We start from the raw sequence: 23,468 nt of genomic DNA, 5'->3' as shown, positions 1-23,468 counted from the left end.
TAGGGAAGATCTGACACTCCCAAGAAAGAGCAGGAGAGGACGCAGAGCAGTCTTCAGCAGAGGGCGACAGGCATGTGCCCCTGGCCCCTAGGGTGAGGGTCTGCCTCCAGCCCTGCAGGCTTCACCCTCAAACCCCAAGCTGACCGTGAGCCGGCCAGGTTCTTTCAGAATCCCCCAGGAGGAAAAGCAGGTGCTGCAGGAGCAAATAGTTCCACAGAGGAAAGAGGCCAGGTTGTCCCAGGGGTCCCTTGGGGCCGGCCCGCTGGCTTCCTGGTCCTCCAGCCATTGTGACTTCAGTTCCAAGATGTTCTGTTTCCATTCGTGGTCCCTGAGCGTCCCTCTCCCTTCCTCCCAGAGGCCAGGCTGGCCGGCTGCTCTTGCCAATTCACCACCTCCTGGAAGCAAGTGTACTGGGCACGGATGGAAACCAGTTTGGCTGGGTTGGAACTGTTAAAAACAGGAAATTTTAAGCAGAACTATTTCCTCTGGGCCTAGTTAACCCAAATAGGGTTGTCTTGGGATTACACCAGATTTTGATGTCAGTGTTGCCACTGAGATCAAAGAAGTTGAAGAGAAAAAAAATCTTCTCACTAGGCCAGAACTCACAGGGCTGGCCTTTGCTGTCTAGAGAAGGTGGTCACGTCTCTGGTGTGATTTAATGGTGCTGGAAACCTCTCCTTACCCATCCCCAAAATAGGTCACCACCTGCCAAAACAGTTGGGTTTCCCCAGCACTAAGGGTCACTCCTAGGGCCTTGAGTTACAGCAGTGATCCTCAACCTGTGGTCCTAGCAGCGTCCACATCATCTGGGAACTTGTTAGAGAAGCAGATTCTCGGCCCCCACCTGAGACCTACTGAATCAGGGACTCTGGGGAAGGGCTCATCCAAGGCCATCTTCATGAGTGTGTGACCTCTGCAGTCCCACAGGGCTCCATGCTCAGAGGGGCCCTGGACTTGGTTAAATTTTTCAACAAGAGGCCCCACATTTCCCCACTGGGGCCCACAAGTTATGTAGTAGCCCCAGGCCCTGAAATCCTTGCTTTAGCAAGCCCTGCAGGGGATGCTGGTACACGCTCAACTGTGAAAGCACTGAGTTCCATCACCATCTCTCCTAAAGCCCCTGTTCAGATATGGCCGTGTTAGCTGGAGCACCAGCATTGGCAGTGGCCACGCCCCCACCTAGAACTTGGGCTAGTCATCCTCTGTTCAGCTGACTAGTTAGTTGGCAGAAACCCTAAGCAGGGATCAAGTGTGGGTATGTGTGTGGTAGAAGGCCATCCCCAGATGGTCTCCCTTCCCAGAAGCTAGCTAGGGTGTGAAGAGGAAAGAATTTCCCTCCTTTGTTCCACCACTTTAGCAAAACCAAAGGGAAGTCACCAGGACACTACTCCCTGTAGCCCGACTCTTGGCTCTAAAGGCAAAAGCCCATTCCCGGATGGGCCTGCTCTGTTCTTCTGTTCTCTGGCACATTTGCTGATCTTGTGTCCGGAAGGTGGCTGGTCCCCAGTGCTGCTACTGAAGCCCCTTGGTAGAAACCTCTCCTAATTTGGATTTGTTCTTCTCGAGCAGTAACAGCATATAGCCCAGAGCTTAAATTTAGGGGCTCAAGGGAAAAGAGAACCAAATAAACCCAGTGCCCTCGCAGAGAGGCCCTTGGACCTCATTTCATAGTATCCCTGCCTTCCTTGCCAAGTGGCCCAGAAATCGAATTACATTTTACATTCCCTAGAACAGTCTCAAGTTGGAAGATGCCTTTTAGTTAAGTAAATATTAACTTTTATAAGGGACAAACTACTCTCTGATCCCCTTGTTTTATAAATTAAATGAGGTCTACTTGGCGTGATGTTTGTACTGGATGAAGGCAAATTTTTGTTAAGTAAAGGTATATTTGGAGTTAAATAATACGGTAGGAAAAGCAGGGCTGAAATAAAGTCTGTAGCCTGGGGACAACAGCCAAGAGCCTGGGGCCTGAGAACTTTGTTTGGGACAAGAGCGGAGCCTACATTTTGTTTGCTGTGTTGCAGCTAGCAGAAGTGTACTTGAAAGGCTAGGGCTACTCACAGTGGTTGGTTGGGGAGTGGGTGCCTCCCCAGGTTGCCCCTAGCAACTGCTTCTCCAGCCTGCCATGAGTGCAATGGCCTCCTCGTGCGGTTCTTGCCCCTCTGGTCTTCATTGTCTCTCTGCAAACCTTTGCAGAGAGACGTGCCTTTGCCAGGTGATTCTCCCCAAAGCAGTGCTCTAAGATGCCACTGCTCCGGGATGCTGCACCCACCTTGGCAGCCCAGTTACTAAGTCTGGGAAATGGAGCCTCCTCTTTGGCCAGATGGGTATCTTCTTAGTCCCCGGGGAGGGAGCTTGCTCCAGGGTCTACCACCTCCATGTTTGCCCAGTGTCTGTCCAACCCAACCTGGCCCACAAAGTTCTTTGGCTTTACAGAGTGAGTGCCTTTTTTTCATGAGCCTCTTCAAATGCCCTTTTGTGGAACAGTTGTCTTTGACCACCTCAAAGTGATCCCATGAGCACTTACTGTCTACACTCCTCTTTGGTCACCCAGCTCTGTTGCCCCTGAGTTTTTACTTAGATTTGCATCTCTGTGTGCTACACATCCCCTCTCTAGGCCTTGAGCAACTTTAGGGCAGCAACAGTATCCTGGAGGGAACAGAAGGGAAGAAAAATCACAGTGATTGGTGGTGTTTTGGGCATTTTAAATACTTATTTAATCCTTACGACTCAAAAAGATAGAAATTATTATTTGCATTGGGCTGATGAGGAAACTGATGTTCAGAGAGGTCATTAGCCAAAGTCATAGCCTAATAAGGGGAATAGAACCTGTGTCTCTTTGACTCCATAGTCCATAAATGGTTAGGAGTGTATCTGTGGGATTCAGCTGCCTGAGCCTGCTAACCAGTCTTTACAGCCTCTGGCAAATGACCGACTGCCACTCTCGGAGCCTCGTCTTATAAGACGAGACAAAGAATAGTACCTACCCCCACAGGCATTGTAGAGATTATATAGTATGTTCAGTGCAGTACCTGATGTGCAGTCATTGCTCAATGTACATTAGTGGGGAAGGCTATGGTTCCTTATACTACTGTGACTTCTGTCACATCCATGACACCTGCCACCGTTACCCCTAAGCCCAATAATACGCTGCCACGACAGCCTCACGACCTACAAAGCCCTGTCAGGGTGTCCTCTGTGTAGTGGTGCTTATCAGATACCCACTGCTTGGGCATGTGCTAGACACTTAGATTGTTGGCAGTGTGCACTTCTGGAAAAGTCCACATAATGCCTTTGAGGCATCCCTGGCAGATGTTTGTCCATGCCAGTCACATCTGTCTTAGTACCACATTCATGTAAGCCCTCCGACCCCCCTCTCTTTCCAGTTTGCTCTGAAAATGAGTCTGAAGCTGAGGCTAACCAACAGATGGACAACTTGTACCTAAAAGCGTTGGAGGGTTTCATTGCCGTGGTGACCCAAGATGGCGACATGATCTTTCTGTCAGAAAACATCAGCAAGTTCATGGGACTCACACAGGTGACATCCTCCGCTGGCTCTTTCAGAAAAGGAAAATGTTTCCATTTGGGGGTAGAAATGAGTGGAGGGTTCTGATCGCGTTCCTCCTGACCTCTCCCTGCTTGTGCCCACCCCGCTCCTCTCTGACCTCAGGTGACAAGCCTCAGGAACACAGTCCCAGCCCCTGGTGTTGGGGTAGGCATTGCTGGTGGACAGCTCTGCTGACTAGATTAACCGATGAACCCTTGGAAATCAAGTCTCTGTCATCAGTGGCAGTCCTTTGTTATGTCCGCACGTCTGTGGACAGCACTGGATTGGGACAAAAAGACCTACTTCAGTCTGCTCTCTGTCTCCCAACCTGCAAGGTGGCTCAGCTGCCTCTTGGAGACTTCTTCAACAGTACGAATAATTAAGCGCAACCTTGTTTTTTAAACAGGTGGAGCTAACAGGACACAGTATCTTTGACTTCACTCATCCCTGTGACCATGAGGAGATTCGTGAGAACCTGAGTCTCAAAAGTGGTAAAGTATTCTTCGCTGTGTGTTTCCTTCCTTCTTACACCCCCCTGGGAGGGGATCTGCCTTCCCTTTGTCTACAAATGTAGGGTTGATGGATCAGGGTCATCATGATCCAGAAAAAAAAAAAAAAAAAAAAAAAAAAAGCATCCATAAAAGATCCAGTAGAGCTTGTGGCATAGATGGAGGGCACTGGAGGGACTTGTCCTCAGAACTGTCTCCAGCTGGCCCTGCATGGTGCCTGATGCCACGCTAGGAGGGCAGTCCTCTGGGTTAGGACACTGTCTCCAGCAGGTCTCACTGCCTGAGAGGCCAGGTCTCTGCCAAATGGCACCACCCAAATCAGTACACTCCTTTGTCCCCACATGTTCACAAAACCTATTGCTCTTGTCTGTCATTGTGTAACATACCACCCAAAACATGGTGGCTTAAATGATCATTTTATTACCCATCATGATTCTATGGGTTCTGTGGGCTGTTCTTTTGCTCCATGTGGTATCAGCTGGGCTTCCGTTGTCTGGGGGCCATACTAAGTGGAATGACCAGGATGGCTCCCCCACACCTCTGGGACCTTGCGGCCAGTAGCTGGAGGCCGGGACTCAGCCGCTGGCAGGGCTGGATCTCTCTCTCACGCCATGGAGTCCCAGAGCCCCTCCCTCTCCAGACCTCTGACACATCCACTCAGGGCTCCCGAAGTGCAAAAGTAGAAGCTGCCAGACTTTCTGAAGGCCGAGTCCTGAGACTGGCCCAGCATCACTCTGCCCCTTTCTGTTGTTAGAGGGAGTTATAAGCGAGCCCCTGCTCAGGATGGGAGGGAAGTACACAAGGCCACGAATATCAGGAGGCACGCGTGACTCATTGGGGCCACCTTTGGAGCCTAGATACCCTGGGAGCCAAAGAATGAATCTGGTCCCCTGGTAATAAGACCCACAACAGGTAGTTTTTGATGGAGAAGAGATTGAGAAGATCTCATATACTATACCCTACCTGTGGGGGTATCCAGCAGATGCCCGTGGATGGGAGGGCCCACATAAGCAGAAAGCACTTTGCAATGACTGTTGGAGCTTCTGCTTCCATCTCTTGCCACTGGGGACCTTCAGGCAAAGGCACAGATGAGGATATTGTCAAGAGGACTGAAGCTTTGAGCAAGTGGAAGTGGGGCTCAGTGACTTTCACGGTCCCTTCTGAATCAGAAATTCCAGCACTGTTCTGGGCAGATTGTGCCCATGTCTATCCCTCCCCTTTAACATCTCTCACCTGTCACTACCATGGGGTGTGTGCTTGTCCGGCCTGACTGACCAAGGCTGTGGCACCAAGCCTGCGAGGTTGGGCTTTTGTTAGCGCACACGCTGCAGAAACAGGTGCTCCGCAGGCTGCTTCCCCCCTTGTGACAGACTGAGCCCACAAAGAGCAGCAGTACAACCCCCTCCCTGCCTGGAGCTCTCACCCAGGCCCTCTGCTCTCCCACCTCGAGGCCTCAGGCCACCTGGCCCCTAGAGCACACAGGCTGGAGAGCACTCCACTGGGCTGTTCAGTGTCTTCTCTGTGCTGCTAAGAAATCTTGTCTGCTTCCATGAGGCAGGGGCTGTCAGACTTTCTGAATCTCTTTCTAAAGCACGTGCTTGAAGCCTGCGAAAATCAAAAAGGCTCTTCTTCTCTACTCCAGAAACTCTTCGGCCCTTCGGTTCTCAGTCTGAGTTCAGCCACTGACCTAGTTTCAGTCCGACCGTGAGACCTGAACAAGGTCACTGCATTGCCCTGTTCCTCAGAAGCTCTCCTTTTAGATGAATGGTATTGGACCAGGCAAAGTCTAGGACCTTCCAGCTCTCAAGTACCATGATTCATAGCATGATTCTATTCCATTTATCTGAGTAGAACGTTAGGTCTCTTGGTCCGTGTGTCAAGGACTCGAGATCAAACTCTATGAATCAGCCAATCCTCATTGAAGGCGCCGGCCTGAGTGGACTCATGATCTGGAAGCAAAGGGTTAGTGTGAACACTGGGAGGAAGATAAAACCATGAGGCAGATTGTGGAAGGCTTTGAAGGCCGGGTGGAGGACCTCGAACTTTATCCTGTAGACAGAGGGGAGCTTTTGAAAAGGTTTTGAGCAGGGGTGGGGTAATCTGACTGGAGCTATGTTTAGGAAGACTAATCAAATGGCAGAATGGGGAGAATCCAGAGGTTAGCAAGTTAGGCCACAATAGTAACCCAGGCCGTAGCCACAAACAAGTCTCACCAGCCCACTTACTCCCAGCACCCGCACTAGTCCTCAGGGTAGATCCAGACCCTAGGATACAAGAATATCTCAGGATTTGTAAACCCCACCTGTGAAAATTAAAATCGGAAGGAACATCATTAAGTTTTGGAGAGATGGTTTTATAAATAATCACGATGGATGAATGTTCTTTCTTTAAAAAAAAGATTCACTTTCTCACTTTCATGCTCTTATTTAGCAAGCTCTCCTCTAGGGATGTTTAAGATAGATTCAGAGATGTCAAAATTCATTTGACACAGCTTTCTGGGGATGCATCCATCAAATAAATCTTGGCCCTCTAGAGGTTTATGGAGGGGTGTGACTATTTGAAAACAAGGCTCTGGTTTGTTCTGTGGTGCTGGCCAGGGGGCCTGAGTGTACCTGGGCAGGTCCAGGCTGGAGATGGTGGTGGTGGAGGCAGAATTTCGGCTTGGACGTGGGGGACTCAGCCGGCACTTACTGCATTCATCACTCTGTTTTATGGAAAGTGGGAAGAGCTATGAGTGAGCAGGCATTTGGAGACCACCAGGAAGGAGACTGTGTCATTTATCTTGGTGATTTATTTAATTCTGGCTGAGAAAGGATCTGATCCATGTTGAGTTCATCCTCAAAATGAACTTGCTCACCAAACCCAGGAGGCTTGGGCCAGTGGTCTCTCTTGAGCCTTGACACACGTCACTTTAGGGAGAAAGCTGATGGTGCAGTGTGCAGAATATAGCTGGGGCCGGTTGAAAATAGGGCACTGGAGGGTTCACGTTCATGAGGGACAGGGCTGAAGACAAAACGGGTGTCTGAGAGACCTTTCTAATCTGAGAGGTTTATCCCCTTCAGGAGACGGTGGTCTCACCCAGACAGCCCCTGGGACTTCCTGCTAGGGAGCATGGGCCTGCCCTAGGAGAGACGTGCCCAAATTACAGCCCCCAGTCCCTTGTTGCCTCATCGCTGTGAAGTGAGCACTGACGGCATGCTAGGTGCAGGGGGAAGCAAAACAGTGTAACAACCCTCAGACGCTCAGACTTCCAGCTGGGGAGACAAGCTGGAGATGAGAAAACATTAGTCCCCAGGCCAAGATGAGACTTAGCATTCATGGCAGGCGACGGGTGCTAAGGGAGCAGATCAGTGGGAAGTATCAACAAGACATTACCCAGAAAAATAGCACCAGGGCGCCTCTTCTGAATATAAGCATAACAGTCAACCGGTGCCCTCTGCTCTTCCCCATCCAGGCTCTGGTTTCGGGAAGAAAAGCAAAGACATGTCCACAGAGCGGGACTTCTTCATGAGGATGAAGTGCACAGTCACCAACAGAGGCCGGACTGTCAACCTCAAGTCAGCCACCTGGAAGGTAGGATGACATCAGGCCTGGGTTGGAGTCCCCTCCCCGCCCCCCACATCCACAACCCCCTCCCCCAAGACCATGCTCTTTGACCCCGCGTCTGACCCTCCATGGCTGGTCTCCAGGTCTTGCACTGCACTGGCCAGGTGAAGGTGTACAACAACTGCCCCCCTCATAGTGGTCTCTGCAGCTACAAGGAGCCCCTGCTCTCCTGCCTCATCATCATGTGCGAACCCATCCAGCATCCATCACACATGGACATCCCCCTGGACAGCAAGACCTTCCTCAGCCGCCACAGCATGGACATGAAGTTCACCTACTGTGACGACAGGTGGGGGCCTGGGAGTGTGTGTGCCGTGGCTGGACTGTCTCACCTGCCTCTGTGTGTGTGTGTGTGTGTGTGTGTGTGTGTGTGTGTGTGTGTGTGTGTGCGCACACGCGCGCATGCCCCTGTGGGAAAGGTATGGGTCTCGGGCACTGCTGCGTACAAGTCTGTGGACGTGTGTCTCTCTGTCATCCCATCAGTGCAGCTGAGGGGCTCCTGGTACCATATATGGTGGTGCTTCATTGAGGCAGCTTCAGGGGCTGACGCCAGAGCGGTTCTGCTGTGTAGCTCATTGTTGATTGTTGTGGTGTGTACGTAGTTCTCCACATATGTGTCAGGCTCCTGAGGAAACTTCCAGGCCAGTCTCCATTCCCAGGAGACCGGAGTCTAGCGATCTCCCTCAGCACTCGCAATTCAGAGGCCAGCTGGGAGCTTCGGGGTCTGGCCTGGAAACTGCCCCACAGTTGCACGACTTCCACTGTTCTCTTCCACTAATGAGCTCTTCCCTCAGCCTCTGCTGCTTCTGTGTCACCTCCATTCCAGCCACTGCTCAGCCTAATTTTGAAGGCTTTTGATAAAGGAAACTAAGCGAGATTCTAACCCCCAAAACCGGCCCCACTGGAAATTCTCCTGTGGGAGAGTGATGTGGTTCAGAGTATCAGCTCTGGCGAGATGACCTGGGTTCAAATTCAATAGAAAATGTTTGGCGTGAGCTGTTATTCTTACTGCAGGTTGTTCTTTATTATAAAGTTGTAGAAAGAGTACCTAAGATTGCACATGCCCCTTCTTAGAACTGGCTTCCACTCGAGGCAAAGTCGAAGGACTTTGAGGATCCTTGGGTCATTCCTGTCCCCTCGTTTTGACCACCATGGTGCCAGGACCCAGGACCCAGGCGGCAGGTCATTCTCTAAGTAGAAAGAAGTGCTCTAACCTCAGAGGGAGAAAATGTCACATATGAAGACTTTTGTCCTAGAACTCTGACACAGCATGGATTACAGTGCTTAATAGTGTTGTTATTGGGCTCAGGATGAAGACTGGAGATAGAGATTGTCCCAAAGGCAGGCACTAGAGAAATCCATTCTGTGTGTAAGGTCATTCCTCCGATGGAGGCTTTGCGTTCAAATGAACATTGTGGGCAGAATACACACTCCTGTAATGTGCACCCCTCTCTAGGCTCTCGAGGTGCCGCGGGAAATCCCACTGTGTAGCCCACAGGTCTGGCTCGAGGATGGGGCGGCACTGTGGACACCTGCATCCAGCCTGAAGCAGTGGCTGTGGTGCTGGGGATGGAGCGAGCACCTCTGAGTGAAGCTCACCCCTCATGTGGCCCCACAAGCGCTGGGAAGACCCTGCAGTCCAAGAAAATGACTTACCATCTCTAGCTAATAGAAGACCGGGATTTTTCTTTTTTTTTAAGCTTAAGACTTTGATTCTTGTTAAAAGGAAGAAAAAAATTCTCTGGAAAGCATAATCTGAGGTTGTCCTCCATTCATTACCTTGTTTTGAGTGAGTTTCAGGTCATTTCCTGAAAGCAGTGCTGCTTGGGATAGAAGAGGGGACAAAGACAGGAGGAACCGTCCCAACGGTGGGGGAAGAGGAAGCGGCCGCGGAATGGGGAGCCCCCTGCGCGGACTGCTTGCCTCATCTGGCTCAGGGCTTGTCGGCAGTCGATACTGGCTTGGAGGAACCTGTGATTTAGGGCTTTGTGACTCAGAGTGTGGAGGGCGATACTGCGTCTCAGTGCTGCTGGACACACTGCATTTTCAGCAAAATCTTGCCTTTCAAGAAGCCTAATTACATGGCCCCAACTCGGAGTTCGGTGGTGCTGGAGGGGTGAATGCAGAGGCGCTTAAGTACACAGAATGCTGTGCCTCGTGGAAGCTGTGTTTAACCGATTAGCAGATTAGTTAACAAGGGCACAGACATGGCTTAGACAGTTTATAAAGTGACTATTTTAAGTCCTTAATCCCTAAGTGCTATTTCTCTATTGCTTTGATGAAGACTGGGATTTTTTTTGGTTTTGGTAGCTTGTTTTGTTTTCGCTTTCATTAGAATGGGGTAAGGTGTGCACACATGTGCCCACTGTCCCTCCCTCCCTCCCTCCCTCCCTCCCTCTCCCTCCCCCTCCCCCTCCCCCCCCCTCCCTCCCCCCCCCCCCCCCCCCCTCTCCCTCCCTCCCTCCCTCTCTCTCTTCCTCTCTCTCTGTCTCCTTAATACCCTTCCAAGATCAATGCTTCAAAAACCAACACTTACACACGACAGCTAATCAGAGGGGAGTGCTTTCCATTTTCGTTAAATCTAGGAATTCACTAGATTTGATGACATCTAACACACACTGAGGGGTGATGATTTCTTACAAGGGGATTACTCTCCCATAAGGAAAATTGGAAGAATTTGATGAAAATATAAGGCAACTGGAATCCACAAAATCACTTTTAAAGCCAGTTTAGCACTTTTTCTTCAATGTATGAAGACCACAGACGTAATTAAAAAAAAAAAGAAAAGGGTCATGGAGAAAAGGGAAGGGAGAATGGAGAGGGGAGAGGGATAAAACAGAAGAGAGAAAAGCAGGCTGCGGTCTTGCACTGAGCTCTCAGGTCCCCAGAGGTGCCGGGGGCTAAAACAGCCAGCCCTGGAGCATCTGGAGTTGAGTAAAGGCACGCAGGTGACTCAGAACGCATTTGTCCCACTCCTCTTAATAAAGGGTCAGCGGACCGTATTAGCTCTCTTAATAATTATCTAAAACATAGTAAACATTTTAAAAAGTAAATTCTGTGACACTTCACGTCTGTCACATTTACATGTATGTGGTTGACTGCCCTTGACCAGGGGAGCAATGTGGTGGCAAGGCCAAACGAGGATGTCCTGATTATCACTGTGATCAATGATGAACTGTCTCCATTTATGACTCACACAGAGTCGTGCTATTCCCTTTCCTAAAGTACTGAGCAACCAGTGAACAACCTGGTATTTACTGAGCGCGTGTTCTGTGCCTAGTTAATCCTGTGCCGGAGACCATTCTATCAAAGAAGTAAAAGAGCTTTTTCCTGATTTCCAAGAGCTTAGATATTGAGACACCAGCCACCTAATGAACCACAGCGAATGGTACAAAATAGAGCATTCCCTTCCCTGAAAAGGGGGAGAGAGGTTATTCCCAATAGTTTAAAATGGGGCTGGTTCTTAAATTCATGTGGAGGTGCCACCTAGTGGCGAAAGAGAGTCACTGTGAAGGCAGCCGGGTATCAGGGAGGATGGGGCTGGCTGCGTGATTCACATAACCCCACCGTGATTTTATCAGTTGTAGGAGTCTCCCTGTTTCTGAGAAATAAAACATCCATGCAGATTGTGTAGAGAGGACCGGTATCAATAGGGAGAAAACGGTATCACGGTTAACAGTGAAAATTTCAGATTAACAAAGCGGATCATGTAATCTTTACAGTTAGAGAAGCTGAAGGCAACCCTGTTTTGCCGTTGGATTAAGGCCACATAGGGCATACTAATACCAGAAGTTTAATAAATCGGGTAAGTTAAGATGCTTGCGTTTCAAATTCTGTGGCTCAAATTTATGATTTATTATTATTATTCAAAGAAGTCGGGAAGAGTACAGATAATAGTGAGAGAAGAGTTGGGGATCATAAAGAGAAGTCCAGTGAAGGAAATTATAAGGAGCCGTGAGTTGTACAATAAATACACATCAAAACACCTGGAAGGCAAGAGTTTTGAAATCTGAGAAGAAGATAGGCTAACTTCAGGCAAATTCATAGTAAAAGATTATATACTTTCATTGCATAAGGAGATGCATTTAATAAATTGTTTTTATTTTACCTTTTTGTAGAGGATGGGTGGCATTTTAAAATTCAGAGTGATATTTCAGACTAATACATTACATGTACTTTTTAGTTTCCTATGTAGTATATTCGAAATACTTTTGCAGACCTACACGTTATTAGCCTTTCTGCACACGTCTTATATGAGAAGGTATAGTGAATTTCTCTAGATCCTTGAGTTAGAAGAAACTTTAAGTGCTCTCCTTGTGCATCTGTGTCTCCTCCAAATGCCAGTGTTCTGAAATCAACCCAGAGTTTGAGCACATATATAAGAAATGCTTATATAATATCCTGTCTAGTCTGCTCCAAATACTCCTGGAAGAGGCAGCTCTACAAATTCTCTTTGCAATTTATTGCAAGGTTTAACCGACATCATAATTCAAAAATTATGCCTTCTACGTGATCTCCTCTCTTGCTACATTTCAGGGCAACCTTCTGCTTCCTGCATGTGGGTCTCAAGGTGATAGAAGGCAGCTGTGGCATTTGGTGGCACTCAGAGCAGGGTCAGTCCCGGATTGAGCCAGGGCAGTCTTCCTGGGTATAAAGTACCTGTGACACCTGCAACACACCTGTAACACATCACCCCAACAAGATGAAAATGGATTGCCCCTGAACTGCAGAGCTGGTTTTGTAGACTTCACATACCCACATGACATGTGAAGAAAACGCAGGGCTTAAGTCCGGTTGTTTAAAGCAAGCAAAATCCGGGTAAAAGTGTATTATAGCAGAAAGCCTTGAAATCTGAGTGAGTGAGTAGTCTGGATATGATTAAGGAGATGCTGTGCCAAGGCTTATAAGCACCTATAGAAACCAAAATGAGGTGCATCAGGTTGTCACCCAGGAGAGACCATCACCAGAAGGGTGGAAGGAAAGAAAGCCGACTTTAATATAAGCACAGTGTATTAGTAAATGCATTCTTTGGAAAACAAAGAGGTGGTTACAAAGTCCTTAAAACTTGTCTCTTCTTAAAGAGTTTTGAAGTACTCTTCTAGCCATCTTGTTGACGTGATGAATTGACTTAGCAAATCCTTTACGGGTGTAGGGAGCAGGGGGAAAAACCTCGGCCAGACCTTGCTTTACTGTAGGCAGCGGTGGCGGCAGTCCGCGCGCACGTGGCGGCCAGGGCCCGCGCGCACCTGCGCCCTGGCGCTCTCCCGGGAAGAGCGGCGAGCCGTCTTAGCTCGGCCTTTGCTGGACCCCCTCTGCCGCTTGAGGCAAGGGCGTGGACGCTGTAGCCAAGAGAACCGTTTCCTTCCTGGCATTCGGGCACAGGGAATCCATGCTGAAAAGAGCCTCTGAGCACCTAACGGTAAAGAACAGTTGCAGGACGATAAGTAACTATCATTTTACATTAGGAGGACGTCTCGAATTCTCAAGTCCAAAGCCGGGCGGTCTGACCCGCGTATTTACTCGGCGTAACACTGCAGAATATAATGACCCTTTTCCTCTATATCTTCTGTTCTCTTCTTCTTTCGTCCCTCGCTACCTCCTACGGCTGCACGTCGGTGGCTACGTCTCTCTCCTCACCTCGTGCTTGATCTCTTTCTTCTTCCACTTCGCTCTTCAAGAGTGACCTCTATTCTTGCTTCTGAAATCTGGTAAATGAAGCCCTTTTACATTTCCCACTTCTCGAAAACAGAACAGCCTGACTGAGTTGACTTTAAATTTATGGGTGACCCCAGACTGATTTTTTTTTTCCAGTGACTCAGGGCTCTTAATTAGAGAGAGAGAGAGAGAGAGGGAGAGAGGGAGAGAGAGAGAGAGAAAGAAAGAACGAGAAAGAAAAAAAGAAAAAGAAAAAGAAAGAAAGGAAAGAAAGAAAGAAAGGAAGAAAGAAAGAGAAAGAAAGAAAGAAAGAAAGAAAGAGAAAAAGAAAAAGAAAAAGAAAGGGAAAAAATTCCCTGCCCCTGATGGAAAGAGCAGATGAAACTGTTATCACAGCCCAGCTCCGGAGGCTTCTCTGGGACCCGGGGAAATTAGCAGGGAAGGCCCTTGTGTGCTGTAGAGCTGACCCTATAAACAAGCCGGGTTCATTAGCCTCCCAACTGGCGTCTGCATGCCTGCAGATGGAGGCGAATGACCATTAGCTTCAAGTTGGGGTTTCCTGGCTTTGTGAAGTTTGACAACTCGGACGTTCTTCAATTGTGTTTGGGGTATGTGTATTTCCCAGTTTTTATAGTAGTCTGTTTAAAGGAATGAAGAAGGAGACATTAAATATTTATTTTAGTTGACAAGATAAATGAAGGCCACTCCTGGGAAGCGAGCTGGCGATTCTGAAATCTAGGTTTGTTTGTGCACTTCCAAAACATGCCCATTGTGTGCCTTTGAATGCTTGGTACAGTAACTAGATTTTAAAAATGTTTTATTATGAGGCTGATTATAATAAACATTTACTTTGAACATTTTAAAGATTCTAATCTTGAAAGAAAAGTTCATTGCTTCAGGGAGTGGTACTATATCTTTTCCAGAATAGCCTCACTCTGGAGGGTCTCTAGAAAATTCTAGCCCTGCCCAGGAACAGAAGCAATGTATCTGGCAAATCGTCAAGCCTGTTAATGGTCAGCTCACTGTCAGCAGGGCCCCCGGTACAATTCCTCTTCCCAGGCTTAAGCTCAAAAGGCACTGGACTGCACAGGAAAGCTATTTGGTTTTAGAGAAGGAAGGGCCAGCACTGTTCTGCCATCTCCTTGCTCTGCCCCAGTCTCCACCTCGCTAAGGTGCCGTTGGGCACCAGCCTCAGGATCAGGCTGCCAAGGAACATGAGTTCAGAGACCTCTCTGCTTCAGGCCAGGTGAGGGGACAGATCCTCCTGGTCTGAGACCAGCCCCCTGGAGCAAGCAAACTATTGGAATCTCGCTGGAAGTCTCCGCCAGGCTGAATCAGCTGAGGTCTAAGCAGCTCATCCCCTTTGGGCTGCCCCTTGTCTGACAAAGTCTTTCACCCCTAAGTCTCACTGAGGCAGAGTATTTTTCTCTTCTCTGACCACGCAACACCAGGCATAACTTCCAGGATGAAGAAAGGATGGATTGAGTATCGTGAGGGGTCCCGCTGAGAGCTGTGTGCATGAGTGTGTGTGTGTGTGTGTGTGCGTGCGCGCGTGCACGTGCACTGACATGCATTAACAGTTAATCACGTTCTAGGAGAGAGAGTAAAGTCTTATTGCCCAGATCCCTTAGCAGTGCTGGGGGAGGCAGGGCTCTGGTTGTACCTTGGGTCCTAAGAGAGAATAGATCTACCAGTCAGCCACTCAGGTATTTACTGAGTACCCCTTGTAGGGAAGGCCAAAGAAGAAAGTGGTCCCTGAGTTCAGGGGTTGGCAGCTGAGGATGTGGGTAATTCTCTGTGATGTGGGTTTGATTATTAGGGCTTCATAAGAAGGAGACATCGCTGAGGGCTGATGGAATGAGAGAGGGCTCCGTGGAGAGGGTCAGGCCACGAGCTAGCCTGGCAGTCATTGGGGCTTGGAGACGAGGGGTGAAGAGACGATTTCAATGCTCTGCAGCAAGAATGGGTTTGCCAGGTGTGGGAAACTTCGAGGGGAGCGGTCTGCCAGGGCACGGGATGTAAGACACGCTGCGGGTTAGCCAAAATCATGTTGTGTGGAAATTGGAGACCAGATTCCGGAGGGTCCTGGAAGTTAGGTGGACTGTATTTACTCTGGATCACGGTAACGATAGTGGTCGATAGCAGCTGGTAATAGGGAAAGCTGTAGATGCTTAAATGGGGTGGGGCAATAGGGAAATAGGATTTCCATCCTATTTTAGGATGATTTATTCTGGCAGACATATGCAGAGGTCCTTTGGAGCAGAGACAAAATAGGGACAGGAAACCAAGGAGCCCCTGCTTCTGCTCTCTGCTTTTGCTTTCCCTTCTGTGTTGTTAATTTCCATCGTGGATAAATGACAGGGCTGGACTCAGAAGTCACACATTCTGAAATAGAGCTCATAATCATAAGAGTATAGCAACACTGCTGACTTGTGGTAGGCCAAGTAAACAAGACAATGAGCCCATTAGAAAAACTACAGGGGACAGCAAAGCTTACAAGACATTTAGGTGTGATGTTGGAAAGTGGCTAATCTGGTGGTTCTTGGGTGGGGTGTCTTTATTTTAATGATTCTGGTATAGAGCAAAGAGTCCTAAGTGTTAAGTGATCCTTCATGGTTCTCCACATTTGTCTGTTTTCTGGCCACTTCCCATGTAACCTAGACATGTTACGGGAAGAAGAAAGGGACATTTGGGACGGCCGGGCCCTATCATTTTCAGAGCTGCCCATTTACAGGAGTATAATGAGGAGGCACATTTCTAATACGTTGATTTTATATTTCTTCCTCTCAGCACTTCCTCCCCACCCCCCCTTTCCTTGAAATGGGGAGGGGCAGGTAAAATACCATGGAAGGCAAGCCTAATGTGCAAGAAGTACCTGAGGTCACCAGGCAGGACCTGAGGAAAAGTACTCGGAGGAGTGAAGATCAAACAGCCAGGGCGGGCTCTCCTGCCTGGGTTCCTCCTCACTCACTGCTTACCACACAAAGGTCGTCTCCACAGTCCTCCCCACAGAGGCCACACCATTTTCACTTTTCATTTGTATCCCCCAGTAGGAACATAAGCTTGATCTGGTCGTCTAGAAGCCTGGTTTTCGTTCTTGTTCCGTCCTGGGACACTTGTGTAGACATCAAGCAGATTGTCTGCTCTCCCTGGATCTCTCTCTTCAGCAAAAACCAGGGGGTGGAGGGTGTGAGAGCCCCTTCCAGGGGTTGTCGGGAGCCTGGGTGTATGTGTATATTGGAGGTGGGGGATAGGGAATCCCCTGACTCTCCAAACACGACTTCAGGAAGTGCAGGAAGAGTGGGGGTGGGGTGGAGCCACAGCTGCAGGTTGACCACCATGTTTTTTTTAACCTGGATGGATGGGATGACCAGGAAGCCTGGAGTGTTTTCATCTGAATGTGCGCATTTGATTTACCTTCTGGTAAATCTTCCTGCACAAGAGGACACCTTCTGGGTTTAGCTTCTTGAGCCCCTGCCCACATGCATATAGTCTCTCTTCCCACACGGTTGTTTTTTGTTGTTGTTCTTGTTTATTTGTTGTTTTTTTTGTTTTTTGTTGTTTTTTTTTAATTCAGAATCACAGAACTAGTTGGTTACCACCCTGAGGAATTGCTTGGCCGCTCAGCCTATGAGTTTTACCATGCTTTGGACTCAGAGAACATGACCAAAAGTCACCAGAACCGTAAGTTCCTGGCGTACGCTGTATCGGTGGCTCCCTTGTATCTGTGGAATGTGGCCCTGAGTGAGGTGTGACCAGTGAGACCAGAGAAGACCTGCTTCCCTCCTTCACAGAGCCACCATCTTGTGTGGCAGACAAGACCTGTGCCCTCAGGATGGTTAGAAATCCGAGGCAGGCACCAGCCCAGATGACAACTTCGCGCAAATTAGGAAAAGGGCCCCTTCCTCTGAGGGGACACACCCATACCACGGCCCACAGCTTAGAGAGTAGAAGGTGGGCTGAATCTCGGTCCCCACGTTCCATCTCCACCCAGCGCCCTGTGCGGCCAGCAGTTGGCACAACCCTGTGGGACAGCCCTGTAGAGAACAACACAAGAGGACACAGAGTCACCTGGGTTGTGGGCTGTAGAAGCAGGTACACCCGAGAAGAGGAGACCTGGGAGAGTTCAGGAAAGGAAAGGACAGAGCCCTTGAGTTGGAACCTTGAAGCATGGGGGGAGGAGGATGGGGCTCAACAGGTGAAAGTAGTAGGGCAGCCACTTCACAGGTGTGTTGAGGTAGGCCTTGGTTCTCCAACAGCTCACTTGCTGGGTTAGAGAACTCAGTCGGAGGCTGTCCAGGCAAACCAGTGCTTTGCAACTTTTGAAAGAAAACCTGAGTTATGAAAGGATCCTGGAACAGCACTGTCCAATAGAACTTTCTGCAAGGGAGATGTTCTGCATCTGCATAGTCCACATGAAATGTCTAGTGCACCTGAGGAATTGAATTTTTCAAAATTTAATTTTACTTAAATTTAAATTGCCACACTTGACTAGCGGCTGCCCCACAGGACAGGGCAATTCTAGTGCCTTCACTTGGCCATATTCCCAATGCAGCCTTCCTGTTTGCAGGTGATCCAAGACATCCTTGAGTCCATGCCGCCCATCAACATGCAAGGACTCTGGGTTGATACCCCTATACTTGGCCCACTGGGGGACATAGAAATCTGTAGGATTGCTCCCCAACGGAAGGAGAAGGAGGGTTGTGAACTCTGTGGGAGCAGGTGGCTCAGCTCTTTAGCCTCAGTATCTGGCATACTACTTGATAAAATGTAGGCACTAAGTCCGCAATAAACCCAAAGGCAACACACAAATTTGGGAAAGAATGCTTCAAAATAAGTGCTGACAGTGGTGCAGACAGAGGTGCCGAGAAGATTGTAGGAGGATTAAAAATGGGTAAGGTAAGTCTAAAGCTTGCCGGTGGCCCTGCTGGTCTTGGGCCCCCAGGATTAGCTGTGGCTTGGGGTGGCAGTGGAGAAAATGGAGATGCTGCCATTTGTCCATTGTTTCCAAATCCATCATCTGTCTTAAGGTTAGGACAGCTGAGTTCAGAGCAGCCAGCAGATTAGCAACCCCATAAACTGTACGTGAGCGCAGTTCATATCCTCTGATGGAATGAGAATCTTCTCTTTCTAATTTCTCTGCTTTTTCCTCGCGGCTTTGGGGTTTGAGCTGACAGTACAAGAGGGCCCCTTATGATATCTCAGAGAAGTGTTTCACTATGCTGTCTGGCAAAAAACCAACCAACCAACCAGCCTAGATTCAGCCCCATTCGGGGACCCAGAGAATGGGGGAGGGAGGTGAAGTGCCTTCATGTGGATGTGACCCAGCCCTAGCCTGCCCCAGCTTTGAAATTGTGGGATGTGGTTCCAGCCTTCATGCTGGGATTCCCCATGCTTTTCTGTTACTCGGTAGTTCTTGTTCCCAAAGTCATCCCAACACTGTGACTCTGGGGCCTGGGCTCTGGCCCAGCTGACCCACGGATTTCCCAGGGTCTGGCTTTCTGGGCCTTTCCTCCTTTACATGTAAAATTGGGGAAAAGTCCAGCTTTTTTCCTCAGCCAAGGGTGAAGTCAAAGCAGGGGACAATAGTAAAAGTTTCTGGGAGTTCCTGGAGGGGACAGTATTATACTTTGTTTTCTGGGGTAGAAGAGCTGAGGAAACTGCTATCAAAAGGAACAAAAATGATAACTTCTCACTGGGCATAGAAAAAGGATTTTCTCCTCCTTCTTAAAAATCTTTGACCCTTAAAACAGAGCTGGGATAAAAATTTGTCATATCAGTTTCCTGCTGACTCCAGGGGAAATATGGTGCTTTTTATTGAATCCATATATTGAAGCATTAGGCACACTTAAAGGTAATTCACACCTGGAGAGAAATCACAGGCTCTCTTCTTCCCCTGATGGAGCCAAGTAAAGCTGCCCTGAGCTCAGCGGCCTCATACCCAGCCAGCAAACCCAAATCCAGCAAAGGGAAGTCTGTGTGGGTTGGAAATTGGGTTAATGCCAGCTAAAACAGAAGCATCTATTTCTGTCTCTCCACGTGTGTGTGTGTGTGTGTGTGTGTGTGTGTGTGTGTGTGTCGGGTTTGTGCAAATAAAGTTGTACCACAGACTCACACTAATGCGGTGGGATAATTGGAGGCCCAACTTGGAGGCTGGTCCAGGTTTATACACCAGCATCCTGAGTTTCCACACGAAGGTGTGTTTTAGCCTGTGAACGTTTACTGTCGAAATGAGTGGGGAAGCTCTGTCCTCAAACCAGATTTAGATAATTGAAAGCCATCATTTCCAAATGGATTAGTAATTTATACATCGTTCCTGTCAGGGGTAGGGGTTGGGGAGAGTTGGGGGGGGGGCGGTTTCTCTTTGTTGTGTGAGGACATTATGTGCTCTTAGGAAAACAAGATTAAAGGCCATAAACGGCCTATCTACCAAGGAGCAGGCCCCTCACCAAGGCTGGCGTTAATGAACAGATGGTTAGAAAGCAGACGTAATTATATTGTACTGTCAGAGCAGGCCCTCGCCTGCAATCACTAGAAATGCAGTTAAGACCTTTGCTCACTGTACTGCTTAATCAAAAAGAATAGGAGCCCTGAACTTTGTCTGCATTAAGATCCGTCTAAATAAGTTAATTCCAGGCACTTGAAATTGTGCAAGAATGGTTTTTCTGCAGCAAGGGGGCCTCAGTGGGGCACCTCCCCCCAGGGAGGACAGCAGTGATTTCTTTGGCCGAGGGGCCCATGACGATGCAGGACCACAGACACAGCAAATCGAGGCTTCCCAGTGAATGGCAGCCCTGGGGGTCGTAGCCAGAGAGTGCGGGGCTGGGAGTGCCATTGTCCCACGCAGAGTGCGTCGCTCCTGTCCTGCGTCGTGTTAAGCAGGTCACAGTCCCCCTGGCCTTAGTTCTTCCACGTCCAAAGCAGGTGACATCTATCCTCTCTGCGGCCCAGTATTGTGTTCAGAAAGACTAGACTAGGGTGACACGCCACTCTGGAAAAGAACGTGGCAGCTTCTTACAAAGGAAGCATGTACTGAGCTGGTGATCTCACCACCGCCCCCCTAGCTACACTCACAATGTGTGTCCATACAAAGATGCGTACACCAATGTTTATAGCAGCGTTATTCGTAATAACCGAAAAAACTGAAAACAACTTAAACATCCATCTACAGGTGAATGGATAAACCAATTATGGTACCTCCATACAATGGAATACAACTCAGCAATAAAAAGGAACAAACCCTGAATACCTGCATCACCCTGAGGAATCTGGAAAACATGCTGAGTGAAAAGAAGCCAGACACAAAAGAGTACATACTCTTGTATGAGTCCACTTATATGCAGATGGAGAGAAGAGCAACATATAGTGACAGAAACCAGATCAGGGGTAGCCTGGGACCAGGGGTGGCAATGGGGATGACCTGGCAGGAGGCCTAAGGAATTCAGAGGTGGCGGACTGATGGGAAAGTTGTTTACCTTTGTGGTGACAGTCTCATGTACATTTGTCAAAACTCGTTGGACTGTGTCCTTAAAATAGTTGTATTTTTAAATTGAAGGTCAACTAAACCTCACTGAAGTTGATTTTAAAAATGAAAACCAAACCACAGAAGCTTAGATTGGGAGTCTCACATTTAGACTGTGATCCTGTCTACTGTTTCCACTGAGGGGCCCTTTCAGCAAATTACCCGGGAGTTCTCAGCCTCAGTGTCTTCAGATGTAAAACATGGAATCGTGATAGACACCTCATGGTGTCATTGCGAATTACACAAGCTGATGGTAACACTGATCCTTACAGACGACTTATGTGCCAGGCAGTTCTAATTGCTTTGCAGCAATGAGTTCATCTTGAGGCAGTTTTGAACCCTGCAAAGCACTGCATACAAGTAAGTTAATACTTCCTGCACCTTGGAGGTAGGTGCTTGTTCAATTTTTGAAGTGGGTAAAATGTGCCCAGAAGAACATAAAAGTAAAGGACCACAAGCGGCCTTAGTAGGAACCAAGCTGCCCTCCTCAGCCTCGCAAGCCTGGTGAATGGGGAGGTGGCCCCCGAGCCTACCGGGAGAACGGAATGCAGTTCTCCACGTTTACCGAGAATCTGGATAGTCTCCCGTGGGGCCCCTCGCAACGTTCTCTACAGTCCCGGGTAAGAGGTGGCTTTTCCTATACAGCATTTGTCCAGGACATTCAATCCGCGTTTCTGCACCTGATCAGCGAGCCAGGCAGATGTGGTCCTCAGTGTGAACAGCTGTCGTATGCCGGCTAGCTAATAAGGAGCATTATCATCATTACTACTATTTTTATCCACACCTCATTTTGCAGAGGAGGAAACCAAAACTAAGAGGGACTGTGCTTTTCCCAGAGTCCCCATGCTAGCAAGATTTCCTAATGCTTCCATCATGCCTCTTCCAGTTCTCTGTGATTTGAGGAGTTCGGAGCTAGGATTCTGAAGAATGAATGCCCAAGGAATGAAAGTAGATGGACGGTTGGGAAAACTACCAGAAATTCTGACATTAGTAGACTTTAATTTAAAGAGATTTATTGATTCCTTTTTAATGGGAGCAGATGAAGCCTTCTGGACTGGGCAATGTGGGACACCTTCCCAGTGCTTTCTTACAGTAAAAGAAATGTTAAATGAGCATTTAGAATAATCTGGAAGAGGAAAGAAGTCAGGAGGTCCTTGTGTCCTGGTGCCCGGTCTTGTCTGTTTCCCCGTAGACCGCCCTCCCCATGAGGTCTCACTCCCCAGCCTCCCTGACCTTGGGCTCCTTTTCTCCTCCCCTAGTGTGCACCAAAGGGCAGGTGGTGAGCAGCCAGTACCGGATGCTTGCAAAGCACGGGGGCTACGTGTGGCTGGAGACCCAGGGGACAGTCATCTACAACCCTCGCAACCTGCAGCCCCAGTGCATCATGTGCGTGAACTACGTCCTGAGGTAAGCATGTGAGGGCCGCAGGGCGGGGTGTGCAGGATGCCTGAGCTCCCCAGACGGAGGGCAGCAGGCCGAGGAAACGCAGACCTGCCGGAACCTGGGCACTGCCTCTTGCAAGCTCTTTGTGCCAATCCTTAGGACCTACAGGATTTTCATGGCTGTCTCGGGAACTGTAGGACACCTGGGGTTGCCCCTTCCCGGTGATTTTTTTTTTTTTCTGTGTTTCCTCCCCCCATCTGTCATCTATGTCAGGCCTCTGACCCACGTGGGGAGGCAGATAGCATAGTTGCCACTTAATGAGTATTTTCTGAATGGGGAGCAAGGAAGGAGATATTGCTTGGGCTTTCTGGGAGAAGATGTAACAGCTTCACTCCATAGTGCCTGGGGAGAATGGTGGAGATGGTCACCGCTAGAGTAAAACAGAAATAGAGCCCTCACACCCGTGTGAACAGTGCAGCGCACGCCCAGTAATAAAAGAACATCCCAGAGACATCCACATCCGGAGGGCATGCTCAGGGTTGCTGCCTCCATGATTCCAAACTTCACTGTGTGCTTCTTTACAAAATGCTGGCACGGCATCCATACCCGTGTTTTCGGCTGAGAGGGTTAGCTATCTGGCTTTCCATATGTCCGGGGGTATAACAGGATTTTGCTAGAAAATGTGGAAGGTCTGAAGCACCTCTGGTCCCATCAGTGAGATCGAGAAGAACGACGTGGTGTTCTCCATGGACCAGACGGAATCCCTGTTCAAGCCCCACCTGATGGCCATGAACAGCATCTTTGACAGCAGTGGGGAGGTGGCGGTGTCTGACAAGAGTAACTACCTGTTCACCAAGCTGAAGGAGGAGCCCGAGGAGCTAGCCCAGCTAGCGCCCACTGCAGGAGATGTCATCGTTTCTCTGGATTTCGGTGGGTGCTTCTGAGCTGAACAGGGGACTGCTCAACCCTCTCTGGGTGGGGAGGAGGTTCTAACTGTAACAGGCCTCCCTGGCTTAGGGGTTCCTCAACCCCTGCCCCTTCCCTGGCCCTGTGAATCCTCTGTCGGAGGCCAGACTCTCTGCTGAGTGCCAGAGACCGATGCGCGCATCTGGTGCGGAGTAAGAGGGTCCTACCTCGGACTCTGCAAAGTGCCGAACGGGCAGAGGCTTTGGGGACTCTCTCCTGAGTAGCCAGTAGATTCTCCAGCACGGGGGGTGGGGGGTTGGGGGTGGGAAGTGGGGGGTGG

General features: G+C 49.1%; 1 protein-coding gene across 1 annotated transcript in view; it reads left to right on the top strand.

Annotated features, from left to right (window-relative positions):
- The window catches only part of EPAS1 (endothelial PAS domain protein 1), an 82,817-nt gene that overhangs the window by 51,151 nt on the left and 8,198 nt on the right, over positions 1–23,468 (top strand). The window contains exons 3-9 of the mRNA XM_025868895.2: positions 3,387–3,538; positions 3,954–4,038; positions 7,511–7,629; positions 7,746–7,951; positions 16,895–17,001; positions 22,099–22,246; positions 22,938–23,152. Coding sequence (XP_025724680.1) covers positions 3,387–3,538; positions 3,954–4,038; positions 7,511–7,629; positions 7,746–7,951; positions 16,895–17,001; positions 22,099–22,246; positions 22,938–23,152 — 1,032 coding nt within the window. The remainder of the gene's footprint in view (positions 1–3,386; positions 3,539–3,953; positions 4,039–7,510; positions 7,630–7,745; positions 7,952–16,894; positions 17,002–22,098; positions 22,247–22,937; positions 23,153–23,468) is intronic.

This window comes from Callorhinus ursinus, unplaced genomic scaffold (genome assembly GCF_003265705.2).
Source record: "Callorhinus ursinus isolate GAN/ISIS: 27379988/994484 unplaced genomic scaffold, GSC_fseal_2.0 scaffold10, whole genome shotgun sequence".
NCBI classification, from domain to species: Eukaryota; Metazoa; Chordata; class Mammalia; order Carnivora; family Otariidae; genus Callorhinus; species Callorhinus ursinus.
Note: the sequence above shows the minus strand (reverse complement) of the source record. Positions and strands in the feature narration are given on the sequence as shown.